At 40.7% G+C, this 18,364-nt stretch overlaps 1 protein-coding gene across 2 annotated transcripts in view; it reads right to left on the bottom strand.

The window, feature by feature from the left end:
• The window catches only part of ITPR1 (inositol 1,4,5-trisphosphate receptor type 1), a 355,769-nt gene that overhangs the window by 149,191 nt on the left and 188,214 nt on the right, over window positions 1–18,364 (bottom strand). For both annotated transcript variants that reach the window (XM_065538902.2, XM_074032759.1), the window contains 6 exons: window positions 17,668–17,805; window positions 14,248–14,373; window positions 11,557–11,757; window positions 8,840–9,091; window positions 5,325–5,450; window positions 2,648–2,776 (listed from right to left, as the gene is read on the bottom strand). In XM_065538902.2, the coding sequence (XP_065394974.1) occupies window positions 2,648–2,776; window positions 5,325–5,450; window positions 8,840–9,091; window positions 11,557–11,757; window positions 14,248–14,373; window positions 17,668–17,805 (972 nt within the window). The remainder of the gene's footprint in view (window positions 1–2,647; window positions 2,777–5,324; window positions 5,451–8,839; window positions 9,092–11,556; window positions 11,758–14,247; window positions 14,374–17,667; window positions 17,806–18,364) is intronic.

Here is an 18,364-nt window from a genome sequence, read left to right as displayed (position 1 = left end):
GAGCAATGGATCCACAATTCAAAGACTGGTATTCTTATCCAGTTACCAAGCAGCTGCATGACTTTAAGCAAAATTACTTCACCTCTCTGAGCTCCAGTTTCATCCAATGTATAAAATAAGTGGATTGAGGCAGATGGACCCCAAAGTTCCTTCCAGACATTATATCTATTGAGTAGAACCCATATTTTAAATCGGCAAAAACAAACTGATAAGTGAATCTCACCTAGAATGCTACTTCTTTATTTCTGGCAAGGTCTTCAACGACATAAAGAGAATTCAGATGGTTACTCTTTATAAATATTCATTTATTATGATGAGTATTCAGAAGTTACATGAGAAGATTTATTCCTTTCCACAAAGGTATAAATTTGTACTCATTTTAAAGTAAGAGTACTCAAACATCCACTGAATCAATTTGACACTGACTTTCTGAGTACATGAAAAAATTATAGTTTTGGTCTCCATTCAAAGGGTAGCTTTGGACCAGCAAGGCAAAGATAGATAGCCGCGTATGCTGCACTATTCAACTGGTCTTTCATTTGAGAGGAGACAACTTGCATAGCCCCTCTAAAAACAGTGGAAGTTAATATAGTAAAGAAAAAAGTATTGAAAACCCCAAAAGAGATCTCTGAGATGAAAGAAAACAAAGTGTCAGGGGAAAAAGGAAGTCTATTATAAGAAAATAAAACAGATTAATTAAAAATTCAGAACCTCCCTGATAAACATGGTTCAGATAACTTTCATTTATTAAGGGCAAACTATGTGTCAGACATTTCACGTATGATCTTGTTCAGGCCTCAGTGAACAATTCGGTGACTTGGAATTACCTTCCCGTCACACATGAAAAACAAAGACCCAGCAAAAATAAAAGAAATTATCCAAAAGAAAAGAGAAGTGATGGCAAAGCAGGAAGTGAACTGCAAGGGTCTCTCTGATGGCAAACCTCCATGTTCTTTCCATGAAGTTTACCTGGGAGCCAGAATCTCATGGCCTTCTTTCTGTCCTACTCCCTGCAGCCACCTGAGATAGTAAGCTGTGTTCCTAATAGAGGACAGGAGCAGAGGGAGCCTGGCAAACTGGCCGGGGGAACCTGGGAACCTAGAATTTAGTCCGAGTTTTGTGGCTGCTCGTTAGCTCTGAAGCTAACTCAAAGGGCCCAATGAGAATGGTCGTTTACCCCAAGCACTTCCTACATGCCAAGCTCTGTGCTAAGCACTTTATACATATCTCATTTAGCCTTCACCATCACCCTGTGAAGTAAGCAGTGGCATTATTACCTGCCCTATTAGCCAGTAAGTGCTGGATTTGGGATGGGAACCCAGTAACCCAGCTCAAAGAAAGAAGTATCCCTAGACTAAAATAACTCCACTGAACCCTATTCCTGGAACACCTGCTCTGCTCCTATTTGACACCTCGGTGTACAAAAGATGATTAAATGGGTAAGAGTAGCTGCCTACTAACTATCCAAATGCAACGGGCAATCAGGTGGGATATGGTTTGACTGTGTCCCTACCCAAATTTCATCTTGAATTGTAGCTCCTACAATTTCCACATGTTGTGGGAGGGACCTGGTGGGAGGTAACTGAATCATGGGGTGGGTCTTTCCCATGCTGTTCTCGTGATAGTGAATGAGTCTTGCAAGATCTGATGGTTTTATAAAGCGGAGTTTCCCTGCACAAGTTCTCTTCTCTAGTCTGCTGCCATGTGGGACATACCCTTCACCGTCTACCACGACTGTGAGGCCTCCCCAGCCACATGGAACTGTGAGTCCACTAAACCTCTTTCTTTTGTAAATTGCCTAGTCTTGGGTATGTCTTTATCAGCAGTGTGAAAATAGACTAATACAGGTGACATCAGCTCACTCAACCTCTTGGAAGAACAAAAGGACATGATGGCTCATCATCTGCTTTTTTCCTAAAATCCTCCCCTTTCTTCATTCCTGAGGTTCCACAGACTCCCAAATCGCACCCTGCCTGCATGAAAACTCCTGACCTTCCTCTGCCTCTTTCACATCCCATCATCCATTATTTGTGTCCTCTCCAGGTCCTTTTTCGTTTACCACTTCATTTTCCTGGCTAAGGCTTCAACCAGTACATGTTTATCTCTGATCTCTACCACTCTCCTGAGTCTCATTTATTCATTTGTTCAATAAATTAGCAACTTGTTGCCAGTCACAATGCCAGGTACAAGGGATAGACTAGTATATGAGATGATCATGCACATAAGGCATAACTTTGTCCTCATGTAGCTTATAGTCTAACAGAAATAGCACAGGCTACCATTTATTAAGCACCTACTCTGTGTCAGGCACTGTGCTAGATGTTTTATAAACGTTATCTCTAGAATTGGAGGGCAGGGAAGGAGAAGACTGAAGGACCAAAATAAAAAAAAAAAGCGCAGAAAAGATTTTAAGGAGATTGTTGATTTTAAAATCAACAATTAACAGAACCATCCAGTATACGAAAATATCCCCAGGTACTTCTTTAGCCAAGAAATCCCATCAAAGCTACCTTCCACCAAGAGAAATGTATCTTTTATTAATGCTTTGCAGACCAGTTCATTTACAGTTGCTCACCCCCAAATTCACATCTTGCCCAACTGCCAAAGGTGTATCATGAGCATTCTGCTTGACGTTGGTATTTATTACCTGCAAAGTAGTACTCTGGTCTGAGAAGGGAGAGCTGAAGAAAGTAGTAACAATACTCATGACGATTTCGGTGACGTACTTCTCCAAAATGGAGTCTGCATGTTTCCTGTCACTAGTGTTGTTACAGGCCTGGAAGACAAGTGGGTATGTTAAGCATGACACCAAAACCTACATCAAACATTAAGAAATCTGCGACTCCCTCCTGTGGGTTACTTTTAACAAATGAAAGGTAAAGGCCTGCTGGCCAATATTTCTCCCCTTAAGGAATCACAATAATAAAATATAAATCATGAAAAAAAGAAAAGCAGATCAGCTCAGACAACATGAAGCAAAATCACAAACATTAAAATGGGTATGAGACCAACAAGGCCACCACTTGCAACTTCCTACGTGTGTCTGGAAAATCCAAAACCCTGAAGGGCAGTAAGAAGCACAGTCACTACAGGTGTCTTAAATTTCCCGTAAAAGAAAACTGCTCTCCCGAGTAATCCATTCCTCTGGTCTAGACCATGGTTTCCTTATCCAAATAATCAAGACAGTCAAACACGTTACTGAGGTCCTATGGACCTGACCGTCTCCAATCCTTTTTTTTTTTATTTTATTTTTTTTGAGACAGAGTCTCACTCTGTCACCCAGGATGGAGTACAGTGGCATGATCTTGGCTCACTGCAGCCTTCATTTCCCAGGTTCAAGCGATTCTTGTGCCTCAGCCTCCCAAGTAGCTGGGATTAGAGGTGCCCGCCACCATGCCCAGCTAATTTTTGTGGTTTTTTTTAGTAGACATAGGGTTTCACCACGTTGGCCAGGCTAGTCTCGAACTCCTGGACTCAAGGGATCTGCCCACCTAGGCCTCCCATAGTACTGGGATTACAGGTGTGAGCCACCACGCCTGGCCTAACCATGCTCCAATCCTACAACAATCTTCCATTCAATTAAAATCTTACCAATACACATTGTTCAAAATAGCAAGCCATATTTCAGAATAGCTGACTATACATGTTTTGGGGTGAGGAGACACCTTCAGTTTCACCCATACTCTACTTAAGTCTGCCGCCTAGAATAAGATTTGCCATGGAGACGGTTAGCACATTTTTTAAAAAATCAAGTTTTATAATTTAAGATATAAAATTGCTTATACTGAAAAGAATGAAGGACATAAAAATCAAGTGTTCTTAAGAGACTCTCACGTTCTGACCTTAAAACTAGACAGTCTGAGAACATATTCAAAGAATGAAATTAAGAACTGATTTTACAGCATTTCTAAGTAATTTAATGAAAGGATCAGCAAAATAAGGGCCAGTAATTATCTTTATAAAGTTTTATTGGAACACAGCCAAACCTGCTTGCCATGACTACTTTCACGCTAGAAGGGCAGAACTGAGTAGTCATGAAAGAGATGAATGGCCCACAAAGCTGAACATATTTACTATCTGGTCCTTTACAGAAAATTTCAGAGCACTGGTTTAAAGAAATAAAGCAGGCCTGCCATTCCAAGCCAAAATCCCTAGGCTAATGGGATTAAAAAACTAGGAGGAGTTTGAGATTTTTTAAAAAACATGTCTGTGAAACCAACACCTGACCAAATATTACTAAATAGGGTTCTCATCCAGAAGGAAAATAAGTTCTTACAGGCTCCTTGTCTCATACTAGCAATCATACAGTCAAGCAGAAAATACCACATTCTAGGATTCTATAATGCACCTTAACATCACAATGTTTCTGAAATTGGGATGTATCTGACAATTATCTTCTAAATAATCTTTTAATCTACCCCACTCCCCCAAATTCACCATTACAAAACTCATATTCAATCTGTGGTATGCTTTGCTATGTGGCAGTCTTGTGGCTTTAGCATGAATATTAAGCTCAATGCAAAACCAAATCAAGTATCTTGAAGGCCACTCTTGAGGCTGAGCCAGGAAAGCAATAAATGGAAGGTGAAGAGTTTTGCAGAATCCTCAAGACCAGATTGCAGGAGACAAATGCTGAAGCTCAGGGAAGTGCCCTTCAAGCACAGACATATTACCAAGGAAGATAAATCCTTAGAAATTGAATTTTAATATGCCCAGGTTATCATTCACCAACCAATCCACAGGGGTGACATGAAAACCAGAAATAACCTCTCTTTCCTGAAGCTTGATAAATAATATCCATTCGTGGCTAAGAGCAAAAGGTAGGAAGAATGGCCAGGTGTGGTGGCTCACGCTTGTAATCCCAGCACTTTGGGAGGCTGAGGTGGGCAGATCATTTGAGGTCACGAGTTTGAAACCAGCCTGGCCAACATGGTAAAACCCTGTTTCTACTAAAAACACAAAAATTAGCCAGGCATGGTGGCAGGTGCTTGTAATCCCAGCTACTTGGGAGGCTGAGGCAGGAGAATTGCTTGAGCCCAGGAGGCAGATGTTGCAGTGAACTGAGATTGTGCCACTGCACTCCATCCTAGGTGACCGAGCAAGACTCCATCTCAAAGAGGAAAAAAAAAGGAAGAAATGAGACACGAGAAAAGAGTCACAAGTGCCTCTTCATGCCATGAATTAGAGTAGAAATGATGCAGCTGTTTTCTTCATGTGGGCATGAAGATGTTACACACACATACACATACACACACACACACACACACACACACACACACACCTCTCACTCTCCAACTCTGCCTCCTTAGTTCCAAAAGCCTTACCCTGCAGATGTCTACAAGGAAATTCTCAAACAATTTCCACATGTGATTGCTGGTGTAAATCTCCTTCATTTCCACCTCTGTGTCCACATAGCAGTGATTCAGGAAGTTAATGTATGCAATTTTAACCTGCAAGATAGAAAGAAGCTTTTCTGAAAAACCATCTTGGTGTGTATGGAACGTGATTAGCTGCTTCAACTTCACAGCAAGAAGGACAGATCAAAATGGGCATCCCATTCCCCACTGCCAAGTCTTACTTCTATGATTTTCTGACATTTGAAATTCACAATTATAAAATCCAAAACCATAAAGCTTTTGGAAGAGAATATGTTCATGACCTCAAGGGAAAGAATGAGGTAAAACCTCTGACCATAGAAGAGGGACAAGTTTGATTACCTGAAATTAAGAATTTCCATTTATAAAAAGGCACCACTGGAGAGTTAAATGGGCACAAGTTGGGAGAAGATACATGCAAGGCATGTTCCAATGAAGAATGCCCCTAGATCTGTGCTCATAAGACAGACATCCCCAGAGAAAAGGGAAGCAAAACAACTGGATCAGATATTTCTTAAAGGAATATCAAACATCAAACACACACACACATACACACACACACGGCAAGAGGCTCAACTTCAATTAGGAATCAAGGACATAGACATTAAAATCACTATGGTTAATGAAAACATGTGTCTATACAAAATCCTGTACACAAGTGTGCATAGCAGCATTATTCATAATAGTCAAAAAGTGGAAACAATCCAAATCCCCATCAACTGACTGATGGAGACACAAAATGTGATGTACGTACAGAATAGAAAATTACTCTGCAACATAAAGGAATGAAGTGCTGATACATGCTATGACTTGCGTGAGCCTTGAGAAAAATCATGTAGGTGAAAAAATCCAGTCCTAAAAGACCACATGTTGCAGGATTCCATGAAATGTCTCAAATAGGCAAATCCATATATTCAAAAAGATGAGCAGTTGCCTAGGATTGGGGGGTTGGCAGGAAATGGGAAGTGACTGCTAATGGGCATGGGGTTTCTTTTTGGGATGATGAAAATATTCTGTAACTATATTGTGACGGTGATTGCACAACTCTGTGAATATATTAAAAACCACTCAGTTGCACACTTTAAACAAGTGAATCATATCTGCAAATATCTCCATGAAGCTTCTAAAAATTAAGCTAGTATGCAATACTATTATACAACCACCAAATTGAAAAAAAAATAATAAAGGATCTGATGATAGCAAATGTTAGCAGGGTTGGGAGGAGGAATGGTAACTGGAGCAACTATGCTGAAAATAACTGGACTGTGTTACATCAAATTGAAGAAATGCACCGCCTATGATCCAGCACTTCCACTTCTGACTATCCACACACCCTGGACAGAAGAGTACACGTGTGGGCCAGGATGTATGCATGATCCTAACAGCCAAAAGCTGGAAACAACTAAAACGAGCATCGGTAGAAGAATGGAAAATCCTATCATGGTGCCATGATAGAAAGGAATGCTTCAAAGCAAAGGAAATGGACACAGCTACACGTCAGGGTGGATCAACCTTAACAACGCAGAGTTGAACTTAAAAAGGCATGGAATGATACACAGAAGAAGTCCAAAACCTCACAAAACTAAACTATATTGTTGAGGGATGTATACAGAAAAGCAACTGCAGGATTACATAAAAGTCAGCTTGTGGTTATCCTCAGGAGACAGCCCTTGGGGGAGGTGAGGACAGGAAAGGGGAATGGGGGAGGTTTTTGCATATTTCTTGACCTGGCTGGCAATTACAAAGCTGTTCTCTTTATAATCGTTCTATTGTTCTTTAGTATACAATTGAGATTTATGTACTTTTTTTGCATTTCTGTTGTATTTCAAACAAAAAAGGGTAAAAAACAAACTAATGCTTGTTATAACACTATGCTTCTCTCATCCCTAATGCTAGTTATAACTCTACCTTCTTTATCCGTAACAAGAGAAATGTAAATTAAAACTATGTTGAAATGACCATTTTCACCTGCCAGATATATGAGAATCCAAAAGTTTGATAATATACTGTGGCCAAGACTGTGAAAAAAATGCAATCTCATTGCTTTCTTATTACAGCGATTATTCATTACTATCTCATTATATCATAAATTAAACACTTACAAAGGGCCATGACGGTACATCCATACAATGGAATTTTATGCAACTGTAAAAACAATCTGGCATCTCTTTATGAACTGATATGAAAAGAAGTTACGGTGTTAAGGTACAGAATAGTGTACCTAAAGTATCATCTTTTGAATTTAAAAAAACGGCGGGGGGGAGTAAAGTATATATAATGTATGTGTTTATGTGCAAAATTCTAGAAAAATACACAAGAACATAATAAATTATTTTCTGTACGGTGGGTGGGAAAACAGATTATAAGACTTCATGGTTTACCCCTTTACAGTCTTTGATTTTTGAACTTTTCAAAGAGTATGGTCAGGTACTGAATAATGACATTTTGGTCAATGATGGGTCTCATACACAACAGGGACCCATAAGATTATAATACCCAATTTTTACTGGAACTTTTCAATGTTTAGATACACAAATACAATTGTGTTATAATTGCCTTCAGTACTGAGACAGTCACATGTTGTGCATGTTTGTAGCCTGGCAGCAAGAGGCCAGACCATAGAGCCGGGGTGTGTAGCAGGCTGTGCCATCTAGGTTTGCGTAAGTGCGCTGTTCGATGTTTGCACAATGAGGAAATCAACTAAGAATGCATTTCTCAAAACATATCCCCACCACTAAGCAACACATGACTGTTACTAGCTTTTCAAAAAAACCTAAAAGCAATATATATATGTCATATATATTTAATGTAATATAAATGTGTACTACAAACTAACATTACACATTGCAAAACATACAATATATACTTTACAATATACTTTATATATCATAAAATATACACTTCATAAATCATAAAATATATACAATCCATTTCATTATTAATCAATATAATCTATGAGTAGGAAAAAAGGAAGCCTGGAAGGATTAACTTCAAAACTTAGGGATTCATTATTATTATTTTTTAATTGATTGTCTGTAGTTCCTAAATTTTTTATAACGGCCATTATTTCTGTAGTAAGGGTTTTTGTTTTAAAGAATTAACTTACTACGTCTTACAATCATACGATCTGGATCTCAACCTACTTTTCGTCACATTTTTGAGAAGTTCATTCAGGTCACATCCCCTTTGCTCAACAGGCTAAATTAGATCCACAGAGCTGAAGCTTTTTTCTTCACTCTTCTTAAAGATACAGAAGGAATGACTAACTTCTCCCGTGTTCCTTTCATGTAAAATCAATGCTCGAGAACATGTTTTAGGGAACCGAAATCCCACTACAAAATGAGCTGCAGCTTTCAGAACCGTCAGGGCTCCCCCAGGCCAGCCACCACTATGTCTCCCAGTGAGCCACGACAGCAGGCACCACATAGGGACGAGAAGGGCACAGCCAGGCTGGGCTCGCTCACCTCAGGGATGCAGTCCTCATGGGTCACCACGCGAACGATGTCATCCAGCGGGAGCAGGGAGTTGCACTTGATCTCTGTGTAGACGTTCTTACCCTCCGTGCACACAGCCAGAAGCTCGACCAAGTGGATGTGGTACATGAGAGGGCTGTTCTCATCCATCCGATCCCGCTCTGACCGCATCATCTGGATCAGAGTCTGGAAAGAGGCTCTGTCGTTGTAGAACACGAGGACATCCTCTCCTGAATTGACCAGCTACATAAAGAACAGGGTGGGTTTAGATTACAAACTTGCAGGGGTGGGGCAGCATGAAAAAATTCTATCCACAGAGAAAGAGAGAGGTTCTGTTAGCATTTATCTTCCCAAATCAGTCTTACCTATTTTGACTTCATTCATTTATATAAATGAACAACTAGAAATCTTCGGCATCATAATTTTAGTCCACAGATACAGAAATACCACACAGGCCCTAAAAAGCTATTAGGGGGAGAGAAAGTCTGCATACCAGCATTAATGTATCAAGTGGAAATAGAGATTGCAAGCTTGCACTTGTATTTCCAAAACTACCAATTAGGCTATGATATTTGTTTTTAAATGTTTCCATCTTATTATTATTTTTTTTTTCGAGATGGAGTTTCACTCTTGTTGCCCAGGCTAGAGTGCAATGGCGTGATCTCAGCTCACTGCAACCTCTGCCTCTTGGGTTGGTTCAAGCAATTCTCCTGCTTCAGCCTCCTGAGTAGCTGGGATTACAGGGATGCACCACCACGTCTGGCTAATTTTGTATTTTCAGTAGAGACGGGGTTTCTCCATGTTGGCTAGGCTGGTCTCGAACTCTCAACCTCACGTGATTCACCCGCCTCGGCCTCCCAAAGTGCTGGGATTATAGGTATGAGCCAGTGTGCCCTGCCTCCATCTTATTTTTATGCTTTACAATGTATCCCCTTTAAAATTCTTTAATCTGCCATCTTATCTCTTCAATCACAAATTACTTTTAATTAAGATATGCCTTCTTCTCCACACTTACTCTTCAAAAAGTTGAGGCATTCCTGTTTATAACTTGTCCCCTAAGATGTGGCTTCTTGCAAATCTATTTAAGAATAAATCAGGCCGGGGCGGTGGCTCAAGCCTGTAATCCCAGCACTTTGGGAGGCCGAGGCGGGCGGATCACAAGGTCAGGAGATCGAGACCATCCTGGCTAACACGGTGAAACCCCATCTCTACTAAAAACACAAAAAACTAGCTGGGCGAGGTGGCGGGCGCCTGTAGTCCCAGCTACTCGGAGGCTGAGGCAGGAGAATGGCGTAAACCCAGGAGGCGGAGCTTGCAGTGAGCCGAGATCGCGCCACTGCACTCCAGCCTGGGCGACAGAGCAAGACTCCGTCTCAAAAAAAAAAAAAAAAAAAAAAAGAATAAATCAATTTCATCAGCAGTACATGAAGTACAAAAAAACTGAGAGGGCTGGCACAGAAGTCAAAATAAACACGGTCAATACTTACTAATGACTAACCTTTATGAGCTCTAATTATTAGATGCCAGATACCAAGATAAACTCTTTAGATGAACTTCCTAACCTCACTGTATCTCAGTTTCTTCATCTGTGAAACCGGGACAAATACAATAGCTAACTCACAGTACTATGTATATTAAATAAATTATTATAGACAAATTGCTTAGGATGGTGCCTAGACTATGGCAGGCTTCCAAAAAGTGTTAGGCATTAATATCATCGTTATCTCATTTACTCCGCATATCAACTCTTTAAAGTGAAATCTGCTGTATCTTCATTTTATAGAAAAGTTCACTGAGGAGTTGAGAGGTCAAGTAACATATCTCATGGCACCCTTCGGTGAAAGGGTTCAGGTGACATTTGTATCCCAGGTTGAGCCGACTCTCTCTTTTTTTTTTTTTTTCTAAGAGACAATGTCTCATTCTTTTGCCCAGGCTGGAGTATAGTGGGTGCCATCATAGCTCACTGCAACCTCAAACTCCTGGGCTCAAGGGATCTTCCTCTGTAACTGGGACTATAGGCACATGCCACTACACTCAGCTAATTTTTAAAATGTTTTGTAGAAACAAAGGTCTTACTATGTTGCCCAGGCTGGTCTCGTACTCCTGGTCTCAAGTGATCCTCCTGCCTCAGCCTCCCAAAGAGCTGGGATTACAGGCATGAGCCACCATGCTGGCCCCAACCCTTAATCACACTACCCTCCCTGCCAATGGAACCATATACATAGACAAGATTGTAAATTAAAGTGAATCCATAATAAACCAAGTAAGACTTTTCCTTGATTGCATAGACCAACTGCTCCTCAAGAGGCATCAGGCAAAATTTTTTCAATCTAATTAATTATGTGAAAAATTTTAAAAAATTCATAATCCACAAGAATGGAAGTTGTTCTGGCTCATTGGGTCCTCACTACATTTTATCTCCATTCTCTATAATTCAGTTCCTTATTCCTCTTTCTGTCCCCTGTCAGAAAAATCCAAGCCATCCTTCCTTAGAGCAAACTGGTTGCTATGAAATATCAGATCAGATTCTTGCCTATATCTACAACTTAAGCTCACACAAGGGATGACACACACATATGCACACACAATTACTTTCTGTCCTTCTGTATGGCTCCTGAAGAGGGTGCAAGTTCATACAGATAAGATTAAATAATTGTAAAATTTCTACAGAACACCAGATGGAGGTATATAGAATATATAACAATCACCTCAGCCATAACCATGTCTTGGCATTTTTTAATAAATTTCCCTTCTGCCTTGACAATTGTCTGTAAGAACTTTATATACTGGACGTTCCGACCGTGAGTCTCTATGCAGTGAACGAAGTGCTGAACGACTCTCTCGTTGATCTCACTGCAAAGCTGGAAATTGTTCATGAAGATGTGCTGCATGGTTACTGCCTCCAGGATCTGACACAAGAGTGAGGAAAAGAGCACAGGGACAGGTCAAAAAGCTGATAGAACAGATTAAAAAGTGAGAAAAAGAAGAGTCCACTGAAAACACACACAAGGGAAGCATTTAAACCCATGAAGATAGATTTCTTTCATTCTTGCTTCTGCACTACCTTTTTAGTAAGCTTTTTTCACTGACATACAAATAAACATACAGAAAAATACACAACTCATTAGCATTCAGTTGAACAGATTACAAAGGGACCTTGAGCACCCAGATCAAGAAACAAAACAGGTCTCCTTTATGCCTTATCTCACAATTTAACTATTTTGACTTGTATAACTAGATTAGTTTTGCCTGTTCTTAAACCTCTTGCACTCTTTTTCACTGATATATAAGTTCCATTGCATGAATATATGACAATATCTTTATTCTATGGTTGAAGGATATTTGGAGTAGGATCCAGTTTTAATAGAAACATTACTAGTATTATAAATACTAGAGTTGCTGTGGACATTCTTACAGATGCCTTCTGGTGTACTTAAATTCATACTTCTGTTGGGTCCAAGAACAGAATTGCTGGGTCACAAAGTATGAGTATGTTTGGCTTTAGAAGATACTGACAGCTTTCAAAAGATGTTAACAACTTGCATTCTACATTCCAGCTGTTCCTATCCTTGTCAACACTTAGTATTGTCAGTCTTTTAAATTTTAGTCACAGCTTACTGTGGCTAAACATAATTTGCATTTCTCTAATGTCTAATCATGTTGAACACTTTGTCACATTTATTGGCCATTTGGATATCCTCTCCAACAGGGTGTCTGTTCCAGTTTTTTGCCTTTACATTCTTATTTATTTATTTATTTGAGATAGAGTCTTGCTCTGTCACCCAGGCTGGAGTGCAGTGGTGCAATCTTGGCTCACTGCAACCTCCACCTCCTGAGTTCAAGCTATTTTCCTGCCTCAGCCTCCAAGTAGCTGGAATTACAGGTGCTCACCATCATACCCAGCTAATTTTTGTATTTTTAATAGAGACAAGGTTTCACCATGTTGGCCAGGCTGGTCTCAAACTCCTGACCTCAAGTGATCTGCCTGCCTTGGCCTCCCAAAGTGCTAGGATTATAGGCATGAGCCACTACACCTGGCCTATTTTTAAAAGGTCAACCTTTTCCTTAGTGACTTTTTTGAGTGTGTTATGTATATTCTGGATATGAATTCTTTGTTGAGAATGTGCATTGCAAATGTCTCTTACTCTCTGCCTTGCCTTTGGACGCTCTTAATGGTGTCAGTGGACAAACAGAAGTTCTTAAAAGAAGTCCAATTTATCAATTTTCAAAAATAATTAGTGTTCTTTGCATACCTTGTAAGAAAATTTTGCTTACCACACAGCCATGCATATTACCTTCTAGAAGGTTTATTTTTCACTTTTTACCCACAGTTATTGAGTTTTACGTTTGGGGTGAGGTGGAGGATTTAATCCTTTTATCTTTTGACTTTTCTTTCTTTTAACATGACACCAAGGGAACACAGGTTGAGTATCTCTTATCCAAAATGCTTGGGAGCACAAGGGTTTCACATTTTGGATTTGGGAATATTTGCATTATAGTCTCCTGGTTGAGCATCCCAAATCCAAACATCTAAAATCTGAAATGCTCCAATGAGTATTTCCTTTGCGCATCACACTGGCACTCAAAAGCTTTGAATTTTGGAGCATTTCAGATTTCAGATTTTCAGATCTGGGATACTCAACCTATATTATCCTACAATTCAGCACTCCTTTTCCTGGAAAGTGTTAGCAGTACTACTGAGTGAGTGTGCGCATGCACAAAGATGTCCTTTGCAGTACTGTTTACAAAGCTAAAAATCAGACATTGCCTAGCTGTCCATTAATATAAGAATGGTTTTTTAAAAGTTACAGCCATTCTATGGAATGTCATTTAGCCATCAAAAGAATGAGAAAAATTTCTCTCTCTCTGATTTGCAAAGGCAGCCATAATGTGTTAAGTGAGAAAAGCAGAACACAAGACAATGTGTAGAGCGCATCATTTTTCTTTACAAAGCCTATAATACATTTAATATACTTTCAGAAATATATTTAACAAACTAAGATGTATTATAGATACGTTTGTATGGAGATACTATATACGTATATATAGCCACAGAAAACTTTATGCATGACCTCAGGAAGATGTGGCAGGAGAGAGATTCAGCCCCTCTGTATTGCTGAAGTTTGATACGATGAAGGACTTGACTAGGAAAATAAAGATATGTATCTTACTTTATCCATCTCACCTTCCTCCTTTTCCCCTCCCCAACTCCTGCCATTCCATCCCCAAAAGATGAGTATTTATGTCCTCCTGATAAATTATGAAAATGTTCCCCTTTGGAATGAATGTTGCATTATAACAAGCCCCAGAAGCCACAATAGCCAAAGAACAAGCTGTTCCTCCTCCCTCTTCCCTGCCCTCCTCCCTCTACAGATTTGCAGACTGGCCTCAAGTCTTACCCCTGGGTTGAGAAACAGGTTTATGTGTTTATGTAGCAAAGCTTGATTCTGCTGGTTGCCTGCACAGAAATTCTGCAAAAATTCATGAGCCAGCCTCATTATCTCTTGCATCTTGGTATCTTCGGCCTGTGTGGGAGGAGAGAGATGAAAGCACTGATTGCTGGGCCAGGAGACCAGCTTCTCCTATACCCAACACCTCCTGCTAACGTGGGAGTCAGAAGGTGTTTGCTGGGGGCCTGTTGTGGGTAAATATTGAGGGGCTGCACTGCTGACCCTGAAAAGAAGCCAAAAACTTGTCTATGCTCAATGATGAAAGTGAAGATCTTATTTGGGTGGGAGGGAGCACTGCAGAGTGAAGGCTAATAGAAGGCATCCACAAGTCCATCATCCAGCAAGGACTGAAACTTCTGAACCCCCTACTTCTAAAGACAGGGAGTGGCTGGGCACAGTGGCTCATACCTGTAATCCTACCCCTTTGGATGGATCACTAGAGGGCAGGAGTTTGAGAACAGCCTGGCCAACATAGTGAGACCCCCATCTCTAATAAAAAATAAAAATAATAAAAATTTTAAAAATAAACAAAAACAGGGACTGACAACAGAACAGGGGCTGACTTCCTCACTGATGCTGAGTAGTCATTTTCCCTCTTGGGTTCACCTTTTGAAGTTGTCCAACCTATTAGACATTAACTTTTGCTATCAGCTTACATGGCGAACTGGAAATCTCCTTAGATTATACATTAGAACAACTGTGCCTGCCATAACTCCTTTATCATCTCAAGTACAATTTTTAACCTCAGACTTAGTTTCCCCATCTGCAAAATGGGGATAATACCCTCCCTGGCATTTCACAGGTTGGATTATCTGATTCATACATTAATAGCATAAACTCAGTATTTGTAGAGTTAAATAATCTATAAAAAGCCAATTCTATAAAACCCATGACCATTGTGTCCAATTCTAAACAAGCAAACATTTAAGAAAGTAAAAACAGAACAAGAATTTCTAAAATGGAAATCATCCTTCATATTTTTACAGCCCACAATAGTCTTCCTAAGTCTTCAGAGCCATCACCTCATTTCAGAGGCAAGAGAGGATAGCAGGTAGGAATGCAGGTCCCCAAACCTGACTACGTTCCTCTTATCCCAGATCTCCAACTTCCTGGCTGTATGACCTGGAGCACATTTCTTAGCCTCTCAGTGTCGCTGTTTACTCATCCATGAAAAGGAGATAACAAAAGTGCACACTTCATAGGATTGCTATGAAGATTAAATGAGAAAAGTCACATGAAGTGCTTAGACAGTGATTACTCTGTAAATGTTAGCTACTGGTTCCGGGCTAGACTGAGGTCAGCAAACTTCTTCTTAAAGGGCAAGGCAGCACATACTTTGGGCTTTGTGGGTACAGAGGGAATATCAAGGACATTATATAGGTACCTATGTGACTATTTTAAAATGTAATAACCATTCTTAGCTGACATGCTGTTCAAAACAGGTGGTGGATTAGATTTGGCCCATGCCTATAGTTTGCTAACCCCTGGTCTAGAAAAATAATTCTGTGATAAAACAGAGCTAAGGGAGAAAGGTGAGCTCCCAGCTTTGATAATCAAACCAAAACAGAGGAAAATTTAAAAGGACATTAATAGCAAGTCCCAGGACAACATAATGGGGATTACATTTTTCCCTTATTAACAGGAGGAGTGGTGAACCTTCTAGCTCTAAGAAATCAGAGGGCTTGGGATAGACAGCCACTGCTGGTTGACAGCAGTAACCTTAAACAGTTCCACATGCCTCCAGTCCTCCTGTATAAAAGGAATCTGCTGTGCACAAGCTAAGTGAAGAACCTTTGTGGTGTGAAGTGGATTTTTCCAAGGTAAGCAAGCCCCAAAGACATCAAGTCACAAGAGGTTACCTGTGGAGGATTCCTCCACCATTCTTTGGAAGTCCGTGCCCATCCAAAAGTAAATAAAAGCGTGCATGTGCACACACACATATACACACACACACACACACACGATATTCTGCCTTTGAGTCACCAATTCCAACCACATCTGGTTACCTGTAGATTAATCCCGCTCTATGAAGGCATGACTCTCATTAGGGAAACTGATGATATTATGAGACAACACTACGGTCAGTAAATGATCCCCTCGCATTCCTTACACAAGAGGAGGTAGATCAGCTTGTTGGTTCTGGTCTAAATGATAGGCAAAGTTTGGATGATATGCACACCTGTATCAACTGCAAATTAGCTATGTTATTATACCTATGACAGGGATTACGCTTGGACTGTATTCGTAGCTATTGAAAGGCCTGACCTGCCCCATTCATATGGTCCCCATGACTGAGGAGGAAGTTCCTTTTGCAAGAAATTTCCTAGGGTGGAAAGCGACAGGCACAGGGAAGGCAGCAGGTCCCAGCTCCACAGTGAAGTGGAGTCAGCTTCACTGTACATAGCTGTGCCATCCATGCAAGTTACTGAACCTCTCCAGCTGCAGCTTTCTCATCGAAAATGGGGCTGAAGATAGCACCACTCATCTCATCCATGTGTCTTGAGGATGGCAAGAGCTAATAACGTGTATAAAGGCCTCCGCATAGCGCCTGGCACCCTGCAAGCACCTAGAAATGAGCCTTCATCAGGTGACTCTTCTCTAGCAAATCAGTCTCTCTAGCAGTTAATAGTCAACTCAAGAGACCTGAGTCTGAGCCCTTTACCTCTAAACACCCCCCAAAGCCTCAGTCTCTTCATCTGTCAAGTGGGCACCACACAAATACCCCAGTGGGTCTTGTAGGCTTCAACAAATGACTTCATAAGCGTCTTGTCAGCCTACATTCACTCAAAGCACTGTCAGCCTGCTCCTGCCTCTGTAAATCAAATACATATCAATGACAAATACTTATGTGAAAAATTAGAGGCAAAGTACAACTTCCAACAACAGAAAAGACCTACATCAAAGCATCACCTGATAAATCCAAATACTTAAGCAGATGTCAGCATCTTAGTGAGGACCTCAAAAGTGGGCACATCCCCTGTTCCCACATGCACTTAATAGCTGGTGTTACTTAAATTGCTTGAGTCACATTGCAAATGAAATTGAAACACACCAACCCGTGGGTAGACAGAGGTCTAAGCTCTGACACAGACCAAGATGTCTGTATCCAATGCGGCTTGGGAGTATGGAGAATAAATGGACTCTCTTTCTTTACAGAATCTTAAAACTGGGGATGAGGATTATTCACGGGTGACTGTACTTTATTTTTCAGATGCTCTGTTTCATATCAATATCTGAAATTGCTTTGTAGTCACAATAGTCACACTGGATGCATTTCTTCACCAACAATATCCAGATGTGAAGGGTTTGGGGACACCCAGGAATCCGCCCCATCCTGGGAGCAGCTGCTGAGCGTGAGGCCCCACTCACCTTCTCATAGGGAATCTGCAGCAGCTCCAGCACCACGGCGTGTGCACCCATGTTCCGGAGCAGACGCTGCTGCTGCTTCCTGCTCTTTCTCACCGAGGCACTCTCCTGAACACAGAGTTTGCTGAGCCGAATCAAAATCTAGTAGAAAGAAAGAAATCAGTTTCAGAAAACTAGGAACTACAGCTGGAAAACAGATTGCAGGGGGTGGTGGTGGGCAGGTAGGCAAAGGGAATAATGCATTAAAAACCTACAACGAAATTCCTTCAGTATGTGGCATTTCTGTTAATTCCATCAAGCCAAATCCATAAGGCTAAGGGCACGTCTTCCAGAATAAGCAGGGGATAATGGCTTCAACAACAAGTGGGACAGTTTCAGAGATATCACTTAAAATGGAATGACCTGGCATCATTGCTGAGACCCTGGGAAGAGTTTGCTCTGGGGTAAAACACACAAAGCTCCCAGCCTCCCAACTTTGAACCAGCTTAAGCAAAGGTTTCTAAAGAACTACAGCTCTCAGTGGGGATGCTGTGTGCCAGGCACTTAGATGACCCCTGACAGTTTTCTCAATTAGTCCTTCCTTCAATTGTAAAGCTTCAGAAATATGTGGTGCCTATAAAAGGTAGCACCTATAAACAGTGAGGAAGCTGAGGACACAAATAAGAAGAACACAGCTGGGTGTGGAGCCCAGATCTGATGC

This window comes from Macaca fascicularis, chromosome 2, assembly GCF_037993035.2.
Source record: "Macaca fascicularis isolate 582-1 chromosome 2, T2T-MFA8v1.1".
Classification (NCBI taxonomy): Eukaryota; Metazoa; Chordata; class Mammalia; order Primates; family Cercopithecidae; genus Macaca; species Macaca fascicularis.
The sequence above is the reverse complement of the archived record's forward strand: the minus strand, read 5'-3'. Positions and strand labels throughout refer to the sequence as shown.